The following is a 14,388-nucleotide window of genomic DNA, read 5'->3' on the forward strand; positions in this document are numbered from 1 at the left end:
GTGGTAATACAAATGTTTTGTATTTATAAAATCTTTATTTATATACAAACTTATATGATGTATAAGAACTTTTTTTTTGTAATCGTTGCATTTTCTTTGTGTTCCATCTGAAGAATCTCAGCCAACGGAACAGAAACGGTCTCACCTGCTTTAAAGGCCTTTAAACTGGATTAACTGACACATGATCAATCCCTCAAAAATGTCCAAAATCAAATGAACACAAACAAATATTATTTAAAATAACAAGAATTATTTTAGGACCTTCAGTGAAATAAAAAGCCAAATGAAATAAGTCATGTGAAGATACTGAGCAACTTAAGATGTCACATCCCCTGCATTCACATTCATTCTCTTTAATGTGTACAGTCATTAATACTACACGCACATACACAATAAAACAAGATTTAAAAAGTGCAAAATCAGCAAATTAGTTTTGGTCAACTTATTTGGAAAACAATGGAGTGTTAAAAGGTGAAAACGATCTTCAGTCCTTCCCTTTACCCTTTTTTGGAGCTTTGTTGGATTTGTTGAGGATCTTCATGAGGTTTTTGGACATGAAGTACGGCTTCTGCAGAGATCCATCGTTGCGCTCCAGGTCCTCCACTGAGAGAGGGGGAGACAAATTGAGTGAAGTGGTGAAACACACCATGTGTGCTTCTTGCATTGTTGTATCATTTCTTTAAAAAATGATCCAAGTTAAGTGTTTAGTGTCTTAACGCTGTTAACTAAACATTATTTGAGAATATTTGCGTGTTCAAAAATCTCCTCATGTTGGTCGTATTTCTGTGTCGATAACGTGAATGGGCCGTGCTTTTATAAACACTCGGTGAACTCACAGAAGCAGAGGAAGAGTGTATCGACACACATGTTGTACACACTGAAGAATCCATGAGCTATGAGGTAGCTACCAAACACCACCGTCTACAGAGAAGAAGAAACAAGGCAACAAAAAGAGATAAGACTAAGAGCAAACTTTGATTACTTTCAAAAATGGAGAAGAATCATTTGTAACTTACAATAATTGGCATCCAGTAGTAGTTGAGGGTTTCGGAGCGGAAGGTGTTGCCTGGTAGCAGTATTCTCCCAGAGAAGAAGAAGAAGGACAACACGCCTGGAACGAGATTGAGATGTCAGAGTCTCTTGTCTTCCCTGAACACATCTTTATTCATTTATTTGTCTTAGTTTGTATTCCTTACCCACTCCTGCGACCACCAGGAGCTTCCCAAAGAACAACAGCAGGTCTGTCACTTTATCGAGCACCACGACCCTGAGGGGACAAACACAAATACCTTCATGTGATGAACAGGTCAGACGAAATGTAGCCAGCTAGCATTGACAACACGGACTGTAATCCCTTTAGTAGGAAACAAGACTTCACCACAAACCTCACGATATTTCTCATGAGCAGCATGAAAGCATTTCTGGCTGAGACGCAGAAGTTCTTCCCATAAATAGCAATCTGTCGAGAAAACAAAATCAAATCATTTTTTTGCAAAGCATGTTTGTTTTCCATTTGATAGTTCTAAGCTACACAAATAGCTACACAACAACAATAACAATTCAAATGGGAGGGACCAACAGCTGTCCAATGACATGTTGTGCTTACCATGATGTACGCGTTCCTGTTGAGGAACTTGATGAACTTCTCCAGACACCAGAGGCAGCACTTCATGCAGCACAATATGAAACGTGCACATGGATTCTGCGCCGCTGGAGACAGACCACCAAAACATGTTAACGAGCCCAACAACGTGTGGCACACACGTCAATCACTGAAATATGTCACGGGATTTATATATTAATACCATTAAGACTAAAAGTTGCTCTGAATAAAGTGCACTTTGATCCGTTGCCATTATTAAGACTTATTTAAACTAAAGCACAAAAACAAACCAAGCAGTGAGAACGTGTTCAGTATTCGTTAAAGTAACGCAGAAAGTGAAGACGAGATGAGAGTAGGTCAGTCTTACCTCTTGTTTTGTGGTCTATGTACTCCAGAATCATCCTCGCTATCTGCACTAGGGTCAGGATCAAAGCACCGAATGCCAAGGAGCCCACATGGTACCTGAAATGTACAAAACCAAAATGTCTGACTGTCTGGCTGAGGTCTGCTTCCCCAAAACTGTTATGTGCAGGTCTAATGCGTCCTCTAGAAGCCAGAGTGGATGACAAAGATCCAGAAACGGCTCCCTTTGGGAATGCAGGCATTCAGTTTTTTGGACACTTTTGAAAGAGATGGACACATTTATTCTTTGAACCAATGACACAGCAGCTCATTAGCCTACCTGAGCGAGCGTATGAAGCTGGCACTCAGGGGAAAGGTGGGGATGTCATCCGGTTTGGTGAAGGCCCAGTAGTAGGAGGCGAAGGCCCCCGCCAGCGTGCACTGCCCCAAGGCGATGACGAAGTTGACACACCAGAGGAAGGCCACCGCGTTGTAGATCTGCAGGTTGAAGAGGTTCCTCTGGAAGAGACCCTCCTCGTTGTATTTGATGAAGATGCAGCTGGCTGAGGGGCAGCCTGGGTAGTCAGACGAGTTGAAGTTCTGAGACGGGAGAGTGAGAGGGGGAAGTAGGCGAGAGGTGTGTGAGGGCATCAACAGTAGGATGACAGACAATCATTTTTATATTGGTACATCACAGTTGTGTAACTGGTGATTTGACAGCTGACAGCCAATTCCTTCTACTGGCTTATTCAACCAGATTGAACATTTGAGAGAAGTTTTCACTGTAGGTCACAATGTTCACCCACACTGAGTTCCCATCCTGCCCACTCACCTGAGGGTCACAGTTCACAGTGCCATTGATACTCTTACAGTCGTCAAGAGTGGAGTTTAGAGCCACCACTTTGTAGATCGGGCCTCCTGAGGTGGCCAAATATCTACGTTCATCAGTTTAAGCCAAGAACATTTTCTCTGGACGGTAGAAGTGATTGCAAAGTAAAAACAATACACACACAGAGTCATCTCAGAAACATTTAAACTATAGTCTAAAACTTAAAGGATACAAAGCGGTGGCGCTCCAGTAAGCGACACACACCAGCAGGAGAACAAAGGTGACCAAAGGGTACAGCAGAGAGGACATCATGTGACTGATTGCCCTGTTGGATATGAACACACACACTACAAGGTTATGCCAAGGCCTTTCTCTTCACGGAAAGATACAAAATGATGATAACAATAAATGAAACATGGAGCAGATAAGGCTGCAAATAAATCCCCTTTAAGAGTAGCACATGGGTTGTGTTAAGTGTGTCATAAATGAGATGTAACGTGTGGCATCAGGACTCACTTGCTGGACTCCTGGATTAGGGCGATGGCGATGAGGATTCTTGTCCGCAAGAAGATGATGGTCAGGAGAATGATCCCCTCCCCCACAGATATGATTATCACTGGGGGGTGGAGAGAAAAACTGCTGTTTAACATTAACAAATATCCAACATGAACTACTATAACCCTTACATCAGTGTTGTCATTTATCAGACGCATTACACAATGTCATGAATCAACTGGTTATTAACGGGACATGTGACTCGTGCGTATACCAACAATGGTTTTATTGCATTTATTTTTGGATGTGGATAAGATTCAGTATTTATGGTGTCATTGGTTATCTCCCTTTTATACCTCTCATTTCCTCTGTTGTGTCAAAACATCAAAACATGGACAATACAGTATATTTATACAAGGGAGCTTTAATTACTAGTATACAGACATCTTTTTCTTCTTCGTTGTTCTGATCTTTGTATCCAGCAGCACAAACCTATTGCCCCTAAAAACTAAAGTAAAAAGACGAGACTGTCTCCACGTTTTGAGAAAAGATGTGCGATGCTTGTGACTCACAGAAGGCCAGCCAGGTCTCTTGGACTTGCAAGTAAACGTTGAAATTGGTGGTGAAGCCAATGTCACTGATGGTAGTAGAGGCTTGCTTGTGGTTATCATATTCCCAGTAGCAGTGCCATATACCTGCGAGAGAAACACACCAACAACTCAGAGGCTAATTTCGTCTAATCTAACATCTAATCTTGACAAAACAAATAAACTGCTCCGGGTGAGTGTTTACCATATGCCCCCGCACCCAGGACTCCTATGATGAGCACCCACACCATCACTGGAGCCGTGAACCTCAACAGCAACAGGAACAGCATACTGACCACCATGGCTATGAGCAGACCGCTGAGAGGGGAGATGAAACAGTCATGGAGTAAGAAAACAAACAAGGTGAAATATCAAAAGGATGAAGAGGTCAATGCATAAATGATCAAATTGTAAGACCAAAAGTTCCAATTAATCTTAAGAGTAATTTCTATCTGTATGTCAGCCAATAGGTGGCAGTGTGTGTGTGTGTGTGTGTGTGTGTGTGTGTGTGTGTGTGTGTGTGGTGTAGTTCGTCAAGGCAACTCACAGGAGAATCCACGGCCATGCCGACGCAAAGTCCTCAAAGATGCGGATGCCAATGTCCCTGGCATTGAAGCCATTCACGATGTCCCTGTTGAAGACAAAAACAAGGACGAGCTGCGTTAGGGACGGTTCTCGGAAAAACTGACAAAATGTGTTTATAAACAAACAAACGATGAAAAAAAGCTTCAATGCATCTCTAAAGCGCCTGTTGGAAGAAACACAAGCAATGTAGTGGTAAAGGCTAGTGGGGTGCAATGAAGTGGTAACGACAGGCTAAAAAAGACAGCGCTAGAAAGAGTTTTTCTGCAAGTCCCAAGAGAGAGTTTTACATGGCCTCTAAGGCAACAAGAGCAACTACTACCAGCTGCTACTCTACAGCTCAACACAGAAACTCACGGAGCCACTGACCCTGTGCTGGTGATGAGGAGGAGGAGAAAGAAACAGGGTTATTAAAGAGTGTGTGTGTGTGTGTGTGTGTGTGTGTGTGTGTGTGTGTGTGTGTGTGCAGTTGTCTTTGATTCAAGAGCGGGTGCTGTAATTGAGAGTCATTTTGAGGCCAGGCATCCACGATATCTCACCCAGTGCCGTTCTTGATTAGGTCGACTGTGTCGTTGACTGAGGGTAATCCGGGAATTTCGGAAAAGGCTGAAGGGATCCTCTCCAGTGCCGAGATGTCGGGCAAACACCGCCCCAGCACTGACGGTAGAGAAAATGAAATCAGCTTGAAACGCGTTGAATTACACTTTATTACAAAATCTCTAAGATACTGAAGATAACAAACCATCGTCCATTTATTATCCTTGGAAGTAAACAAAACATAACAGTGTAGTTCTCGCACATGAGCAGTTAAACCCTAATATTAAACAAGCAGCTGCATTTAACTCATGACCGGCCTTTACAGCAAATCATCAGACACAAATGAATATGAATATGATGTAGAGTGTAGGAGCGCTTTCACTCACCAGAGATGGTGGGCATGTAGAAGAAAGGACACAGCTCGTTGTCCACAATCTCTTTAACAGTCTGAAAAAAACATTAACACGACATGAATGGATCAAAGTGTCAGGTTACTTTTGCTGATTATAATGCAGGCAATCTTTCATAAAACAAAAAAATATTTCCTTTAGTATGAGAAATCAAAACAAATTTTTAGGGAGACGCACAAAGTTTACACATGGTAACAACAAAATACAGGTTTAGCGAGGCGGCGAGAGACGCTAAACGACAGGTGACTCTGCTTCTGTCTGGAGAGGTGTCAGGCAGATAAACAACTACAAGCCTAAAGCCCCCCCACTCCATGAACGACCTCCGCCTAGCAAACGAGCTGAACCAGTTCTACTGTCGCTTTGATGGACAGTGGGACAGCGATGCCCCCATCCCCCATGGCCCCATCCACCAGCTCCAGACCACCAGGTCCCCCTCCCCCAGCTCAGTAGAGCCCATGCCTCTGTACCACCCATCACTCTCTCTCAGCTGCACGTGCCTGTCTCCACCTGCAAGTGGATCACAGACTTCCTGTCTTACAGGAAGCAGCGTGTGAAGCTGGGAAAACATGTCTCAGCCTCTCGGACCATCAGCACCGGTTCCAGCCCAAGGCTCCTCCCCTCTGCTCTTCTCCCTGTACACCAACAGCTGCACCTCCAGTCACCAGTCCGTCAAGCTCCTGAAGTTTGCGGATGACACCACCCTCATTGGACTCATCTCTGGTGGAGATGAGTCCAATGAGGGTGGGAGATTGACCATCTGGTTAAATCTGAATAAGTTAGAGCTCAACGCTCTAAAGACAGCAGAGAGAGTTATGGATTTCTGCAAGAACGCAGCCTCACCAGCCCCCATCACCCTGTGTGACTCCCCCGTCGACGCTGTGGAGTCCTGCCGCTTCCTAGGCTCCATCATAACCCAGGACCTCAAGTGGGAGCCTAACATCAGCTCCATCACCAAGAAGGCCCAGCAGAGGATGTACTTCCTGAGGCAGCTGAAGAAATTTAACCTGCCAAAGACAATGTTGGTGCACTTCTAGACTGCCATCTTTGAGTCCATCCTCTGCTCATCCATCACGGTCTGGTACGCTGCAGCCACTGCCAAGGATAAGGGCAGACTGCAGCGCATCATTCGCTCTGCTGAGAGGGTGATTGGCTGCAATCTGCCGTCCCTCCAACACTTGTTCGCTTCAAGGACCCTGAAGCGGGCAAGAAGGATTGTAGCCGACCCCTCTCACCCTGGACATGAACTGTTGGAGCCCCATACCTGGCAGGAGGCTGCGGCCCATCAGGACCAAGACCTCACGCCACATGAACAGTTTCTTCCCTTCTGCAGTTGGGTTCATAAACTAAGCCTGGGACCCCACTGACTCTGACTCTGACATCCCCGGGACAATTTCCTACCGTTACACCTTGCGTATCCTTTCTATGTTTCTATATTTAAATACACTTGCCACTTTTACAATATACTTGTTTTAAAGTACTGTTATCTGTTTGTTTGTCTACCATATTTTTAAATTATGTCTTGATTATTGCACTGTGCTCGTTGTTTACTGTTATGCACCATTCACCAAGTCAAATTCCTTGTATGTGTAACGTACTTGGCAATAAACGGTTCTGATTGTGATTCTGATCATGGGAATTTACCTTTTCAGTATTTGCCAGGTCTATGGATGGCACACAGAGGCTTTGATTGAAAACGTCTGTTGGTTTTACGTCGGGAAAATATGACGGTATTTCCACAGCCCAAAACTCAGTGGGACAGTCAGCCACGCACACCTATAAGTGACGGAAAAAGATGATTATTTATGGGACACTGAGAAAAGTACGGTTACCAGTCCCGTATAATTAGAAACAACAAAAATCAAGTAGTCTTTTCTACCTGTGTGGTTGGACACTGGAAACCGTTAAGGGCAGTTGCCATAACGTTAACAGATGTGGCGCATTTGAGAATGTCCAAGTAGAACAGGTTGGGTCGGCCTCTGAGGGAGAGAAGGCAGGAAGAAAGAGTTGATTTTGAAATGCATATTCATTATACGTTGTACATGTAAAACATGATATGAAAAGGCAAAATATAGAATTACTCATTTGGTCCAATGCCACAGAACCATCCAGTGGAGTTTGTTGGATAAAGAACATGTCTTGGATCTCCAAAGAGCCAAGCTAATAGAAAACACACACACACACACACACACACACACAAAGAAAAGATCATATCAAGTTAATAACCCTCCTTTATGTCCATTTTCTGTTCGGCACTGCGATCTGGCCAAGAGGCAGCGACGGAAATCACTACACTGATGAATTTGCTAGAATGTAAATTCTGAATGAGATGAATGAGTGTTGAGCGGACATATAAAGGTTTTTTTTCACTAGTGATACACAAGCCTGACAGGACGCACTTTAAAGTGCTGACTAACATCTCTCTTGGTCCTCCGAAGTTTGGTTTGATCAGACTTACTGTAAGTCGTAATAGACAAAAGCATCTGCCAGATGAAAACAATGTATCATGTAAATGTGCTTGTATTGTTTCCTACTACTTACAGCAAATTAAACTTGTCTAACTAATGCTTCTGAACGGCCTCCATTGAAATAACGGAGTATTTGTGACGCACTCAGCCACTGACACACATATTGCTTATTGGGTTGTGTTGACTCGAGATAAGAGAGAGGGCCCTGAGTGCTGGAATGAGTTTGATGACAGGGCAATAAAAAAAGCAGCTGACTGGATGTTCACATGGAAATCAGCTGTTAAGTGATAATAATACTCCACATATAAACGTATAGGTAGTGAGAATTACAATAGATGAATTCATTGATAAACACCAGAAGCATGGTGTTAGCTCTGGCCCAACTGTGGAGTGCTGGAGATGCAGCACAAAAACAGTTAATATAATCAAAACCCTTTGAGACAAGCATCCAATGGAGGGATCAAATTAGCTTAGAGTGAGTTCAAAGAGACACACACACACAGTCAGTTTCTGAGGTTTCAATGGAGCAACCGAGTTTTGAAACTTTGACGGTTGTAACAGTGTTGTTACTTCGCTGGTTAGGATCTACATGAATCCAGGAAGTCACCGTGGTAAAACCACAAACTGTCGCCTTTACACTTCAGTTTTTGTATCTATTAACCAAACTAGATCAAATGTTTTCATCGGTGAGCTTTGGAGGAGCTGGTCGGGGAATTTCGTTGGCTAGCTGTTTTCTCCTGTTTTCTCCTGTTCCCCAATTTTGGTGTTGAACTTACATTTCATATACAGTACAACGGATATACACGAGAGATCTCTTCTCATATAGCTCTCAGCAAGGAACGCGAACTAACGCATTTCCCAAAAAAAACGCTGACCTGTTCCTTGAACAATTGGAATAGCCCAGAGAGGAGGTGTTGGAAATCAATGACTGATTGTCTGGGGCGGACACAAAGGCCTGTGTTGGTTGTTGTCAGGTTACTCTCACCTAAAATCCCCACCGCTATGTAGCCGAGGAGGACCGCCATGAACAGGACGCAGCAGATGATATCGGTGCATCCTCTGAGGAAGGAAAGAGAGACGGCAACAGGTTCAAGTTAGCAGGCCGAGCTTTGCTTCGACGTTTGCCTCGGGGGTGAAATATGTGTATTCTATCAGTCAACAGAAGCTCTGCAAACACAGACATTTTGAGGGATTATAGGGAGTTAGTTTGGGAAATGGGACGGATTCACCTTTTCTTCATGGGTCCATTGAACATTGGGTCAAACTGAGCCGGTTCTCCTGGGAAAAGAAAACAACATCGGGTCGCTTTTAACTCAAAGCAAATGAATCACCGGCGTAATCGGCAACTTCTGTGTTTGGTTTCAGATAGATTATTAAACATTAGTTTTGCTCGCTTTTATAACGTCACTTCAACTGCAATTCCCCCTCAAGGAAATGCCCTGCTGATTAAACCTTGAGTGCTGCACCTACGGAGATATGGGGAAGTTAGTGTGCGTTCAAAAAGTGATTGGGTTCATTTGTGTCCAGCGCTCACTTTAGTCATCTTCTTAAGAGCCAATGAATTACGCAGCGAGTGAACGAGGAAGTACTTTTCGAGACGAGAGACAGAATCTTATATTTTTATGGGTTGGTTACTCACAGCTTTACAATTAAATGAGCAGAACAGAGGTGCAGCTATTACAGGAAATACATGTCTTATTGTTATTTCCTGGAACAGAGAGAGCAGAACAAACAAGCTGCTTTGCATGTGAACTAAAGAGAAGCTTGTTCCCGTTGGTTCCTTCGTGTGCTGAGAGTGTATACAGAGGAAAGGATCGGAGTTCAGGCACATGCATCGGCACAAGCAGCTCCGGCTTATTTTAATATCATTTGAATTCAAAGTCTTGGCTTTTGGAGGAGGGAGCGTGACAAGACGTTTAAATCATTTTAATGGGTTTGACAATCGGAAAAACTTGTTTGAGGAGATCCCCAGCTAGAAAACATTCCTATAAATACAGCCTCAGTTAGCCTCTGTTGCATTATCCAGTCTGGCAGGGAAAACACAACAGACTACTTGGAGTATGTGATCACAAGAAGACATCACAGGGGAATCTGCATTCCTGTGCTCCAACACTAATAGAAAGCTAAAAGTGTTGAAATGTTGTGACAAAGAGCCCGAACGTACGACGTGGTAAAAAAAAGTGTGCAGGTGCTAATTTGGTTAAGTGTTGGATTCCCATCTGATACATGCAAAATACTGACGTGCTTGCATAATTTGATTGGTCTGCAGGGACGGACGTTTAGCGAGGCAGCTCCCTGTGATCATTAATCTGAGTAGCTAAATGATCTCCACTGACTGAAACTTAAACACAGCCAGCACACTCTGGCATCAGGACTGCTGAGTAGGATGCAAATATACAAACAGGATGCAGTAAGTTTGAAGCTTCTCAGTCGCCTGAACACACATTCACAGTAGGGCTTTAATAAACTTTGACACTGAGGCCAGGTAAATACAAAAACACTTCCACGGAGCAGTGGTAGAGTGAGCAATAATTCCACGTCTTAGATAAAAAGTTCTCTCTTCAAACCAAACAGTAATACCTGATATGGATCTTATGTAAACAACAAGTGTAGGCCAATAGACAGCCACACAAAGGCCCTTGAATTTGACAGACTACACATCTCTATAAACATCGACGCCTCTGTGCTGCTTCCTAAACACCTCATGCGTGGGATATGAGCGAAATGACTCTGGGCAGTGATCAAATCTTCTCAACAAAGAAACCTGTTCATCGGCCTCTTGTGGTGCTGCGAGTATCAGATTTCAGCTCTGCTAGGACGCTGCTGTGTGTCTGGAGTAAAGGAGAGAACATGGAAAAGGGCTCAGCGGGACTCTGTGTCACACAGTTAAAAAAAGGACATTTCATCTTTCATGCCCTCGTAAAAAGCTGGAGGAGAGCTTTAAACCTTTAGACCTTGAATCTCAGGCGGGGCGACCGTAAGACGATACGCAAGAGGACCATCACTGGACCTCGGTCCCTTATTTTACTTTGTACAAGTTGGTGAATCAACAGTGACTCAAAACATTCATCATTTGGGGCAACAAATAGACGAATGTAATAATATTGTAACATGTGGTTTATTACACAAACCACCAGGTTAATTGGTAACCTGCAGTATACACAAGACTAACCCCGGGGGAAAGAAAGGTAGAAAAAGTTCTTCGTTACATAAAAAGAGTGTAGAATATGAGGGGAAGGGATGTATGCATTTAAAAGCGTGATTGATTTGATTGTCAAAGGTTTTATGTGGCTTTTGAATACTTCTATGGTTGAACAAGTCAAAGCCATGACAACAGCAGAAAGGAGTTCTCATCATTAGAAACATTCAAAGAGAAAACAGAGTTATTTGCATTATAGATCAAGACAAAGTAAAAATGCAAATTCCAACCATATTCAGTTTACTGTATGACACAGAAAAGCGTTAATTCCTCACGTTTGTGAAGTTTGCTTGACAAATGACACTTAGTTGTTAACAACCAATCAGTCACCAAATACTCATTCATTGTTTGAGCTCTAATGGAGAGATTTGCTGAATCTGCAGCTGTCTGTTAAATCTTTCCCCCTTGTCGCCTCGAGCAGCTTTAACAGACATTCTGGTCAATGATTTGCAGCAACAAACTGTCACAAGTCACTGATTTCTCAACACCGAGTGTCTGCACATCTTCAACAGGAAAGCAGGTTGAAATGTGTAACTGCTCCAAACAAGAACCAAAACGCAGACATGTTCTACAATATAAAGGGCCTCACTTGATTTGGCAACAACAGGCGGTCTGAATTAGAAAGCCTTGCTGTGTTCAACAGAAGGATTTCTACTTCTTCGTGCAGGCTGCTAGGACAGGAACTAGCAGGAAGTGGATTAACGATTAGAAATGGTGACGAGTTCAGGCTTTTCTTTGTTGTTAACAGAGGCTGTCACCGTGATCAGTGGACTGTCAGACACTTCTGTTGTCATCGCGTATTCTGATGTTTGCATGAGCTGTTTGAAGAGATGTGAAATCACATATTTACCTTCAGGGCGGGTTTGTTTACTGAGGTCTTTGACAAACCTCCCAGAGTGTCAACAGACGCGTGACTTTCTCGATATATAAAAAACCACAAAGAGTAAACAGGACCCGGATAAACATCAATCTGCTGTGCACATGACAAGACAGCTTTGACATATTTTTTTGGAAATATTTCAGCGGATTCAACTTTCTCTTCTGTGTGTTTTATGATACTGTAGTTCTCTTTCAGTTTGTTTACATCACAACACAGCAGCCATTCAAACAGTCTGCTGAGGCTGCATGAGCTGTATCAGAGCTGACACAATTAGTTCGACAGAAGAACAATTATGCAAGTATTGTGGTTATCAAATATGAATTTATGTCATTTTCAAGCAAGAATAAGAGGATTCCCTCCTCGTTTTAAATGATTGTAAATTGTAAATCTGTGGCTTTCGGACAAACTATTTCAAAATGTCACCTTGTGATGGGCATTTTTAACCAATTTCTTACCTGTTATAAATCAAACAATTCATAGAGAAAGAAGCTGGAAGATAAATGTATTAAAGCTGAAACCATAAATGAATTAAATGATGACAGAAAATGAATCTTCAGCAAATACTTTTATAATTATCAAATGATAAAATTAGTTGTTTTTTTTAAAGCAAAATTAACAAAAATACTCAGATTCTAGTTTCACAATTGTCTATATTTTCAGGGTTAACAAATGGGATTTCTACCAGTTTGATACCTGAATATAAGATTATTAACTCACAACTGAAATAAAGAAAAACGTCTTTATTACTGGCTGACTATTCTAACCACAACAAAGCAATGTTGATAAGAACGTGCTGATTTGACAGCGTGGTTAATATAAAGCAGTGTTTCATAAACCTTTCTGACGTGTGACCATTAAAATTAATCAATGTGTAAGTGTCACACGTTTCAGGCTTGATGTCGTCCTCTGTAGAAATGAACCTAAACCAAAAGGTGATTATTGTTTGTTATTTGAAGGGTTTTTAGAGACCTGAAGAGGTGAAAGAATCCAATATTTTATAAGAAAAACAAAAGAAACAATAAAAAAACAAAAACTATAAAATATTTGTTTAATTCTTATCCTCTGAGATTACTTGGCAGCCAACTCAAAGCTTCATATTTATCTTAAACAGTTCTTCTGTAGATCAGATGTCCGGGATGTTTTGGCTGAGCTATAACGCTATATTAAGACATAATGTAATAAGTAGTTAGTAAACCATTAAACCATGTTTATTGAGGATAAAGTTGGCACTCAGGTACACGCGCTGACTCACAAACATCGACAAGCCTACATTTGTCCTGAGGGAAAGATTTAATTTGGTCTCTTTGGTCTCTCATAGACTGTAACGTTGACTAGTAGCTGGATTTAATGAGGACAAATCTGTTATAAACACTATCGGCTGATAATTACCTGTGAAATGTAATATGACCGAGAGTAAAAGGAACAAACTAACGTATCCATTGTCAAAATAAAACGTTGGCGTTAGTCGTGAAAATAATTTGGTAAAATCAATTATTAGCCAAAAACACTTTTTATTGCAGCACAATTTTTGGAAGGAACTCAGTATGAGACAAAATATTAGCCAAATAATTGTAACGTTAGCTTGAGTTAGCTAAGGTGACATTATGTTTTAACAGTGAACCAACCCTCTGAGGAAACAGGTGATGTCAACTCACCATACTTGGAGTCCGGACTTGTCTCCTGTTTTTTCCCCATTGTCCGCCTTAAACACAAACCTCCTGCTTGACTTCTACAACTCTGCTTCCTTTTCTTAAAGTTTTGATGGAAACGTTCGAGCAAAGAGCTAAAAGTGCGTCTAGAACGAGCTCCGCCGTGTCAGAGCGGCCATGGTAACTAAGTTTGGAAATCTTTTTCTTCCTGGCACATGTAACTAGGCAGTGACGACGCGAGCGCACCTGCAGAGGGATGCGCACCTGCGCGTGCTATCAAAGGTAGTTTTTAAAAAAAAGAGGAATCACTCTGTTGTGATTGTAAAAACTTGAGGGTGAGAACGTTCCTCGTGGGCAAGGCTGCCTAATAACAGTGGTTACAAGTTTACTTTTGAGGTTGTACTTTTACACCTTTAGCAGGCTACATTGTAAATTTAGATTAGTATTACAAACTATTAAGCAAATAATACATCTTGATATCTTATATACTGTTACCCAGCAGTATATAAAGTATTTAAAATTTGCTCCAGCTTTACCAGCTGCAACATCAAAGTGATGTACACATTAATGCATCAATCACTATAATCTAGTAATGTAATAAAACACATAAGTGAGATTTTGGATATTAGTCCACATAACAGAATGTTATACTGTAGTATTGTTACTTTTACTTAAGTAAAATATACAAATACTTCTTCCACAACTGCCACAGACTTATCAAGGGCTCCATATTCACTGTGTAGTGTTTGTCGTAATCTGATTAATCACAAATGTCTTCGGTAACATTGTATGCATCCGTAAAAACGCAAT

At 41.9% G+C, this 14,388-nt stretch overlaps 1 protein-coding gene across 1 annotated transcript; it reads right to left on the bottom strand.

Moving 5' to 3' along the window:
* Positions 1–141: 141 nt before the first annotated feature.
* Positions 142–13,801, bottom strand: slc44a4 (solute carrier family 44 member 4). Its single transcript, XM_031866643.1, has 22 exons — positions 13,585–13,801; positions 9,080–9,128; positions 8,836–8,909; positions 7,464–7,542; positions 7,262–7,361; positions 7,027–7,158; positions 5,362–5,422; positions 4,978–5,095; positions 4,404–4,487; positions 4,062–4,174; positions 3,842–3,964; positions 3,291–3,390; positions 3,007–3,099; positions 2,778–2,880; positions 2,286–2,545; positions 1,971–2,065; positions 1,607–1,710; positions 1,386–1,459; positions 1,197–1,267; positions 1,017–1,111; positions 837–921; positions 142–603 (listed from the first exon to the last, which is right to left on the bottom strand). The coding sequence occupies exons 1-22, from the start codon at positions 13,622–13,624 to the stop codon at positions 485–487; spliced, it is 2,172 nt and encodes a 723-aa protein (XP_031722503.1). The 5' UTR covers positions 13,625–13,801; the 3' UTR covers positions 142–484.
* Between the last annotated feature and the right edge of the window lie 587 nt (positions 13,802–14,388).

Source organism: Anarrhichthys ocellatus, unplaced genomic scaffold (genome assembly GCF_004355925.1).
Source record: "Anarrhichthys ocellatus isolate YVR2014 unplaced genomic scaffold, GSC_Weel_1.0 scaffold35, whole genome shotgun sequence".
Classification (NCBI taxonomy): domain Eukaryota; kingdom Metazoa; phylum Chordata; class Actinopteri; order Perciformes; family Anarhichadidae; genus Anarrhichthys; species Anarrhichthys ocellatus.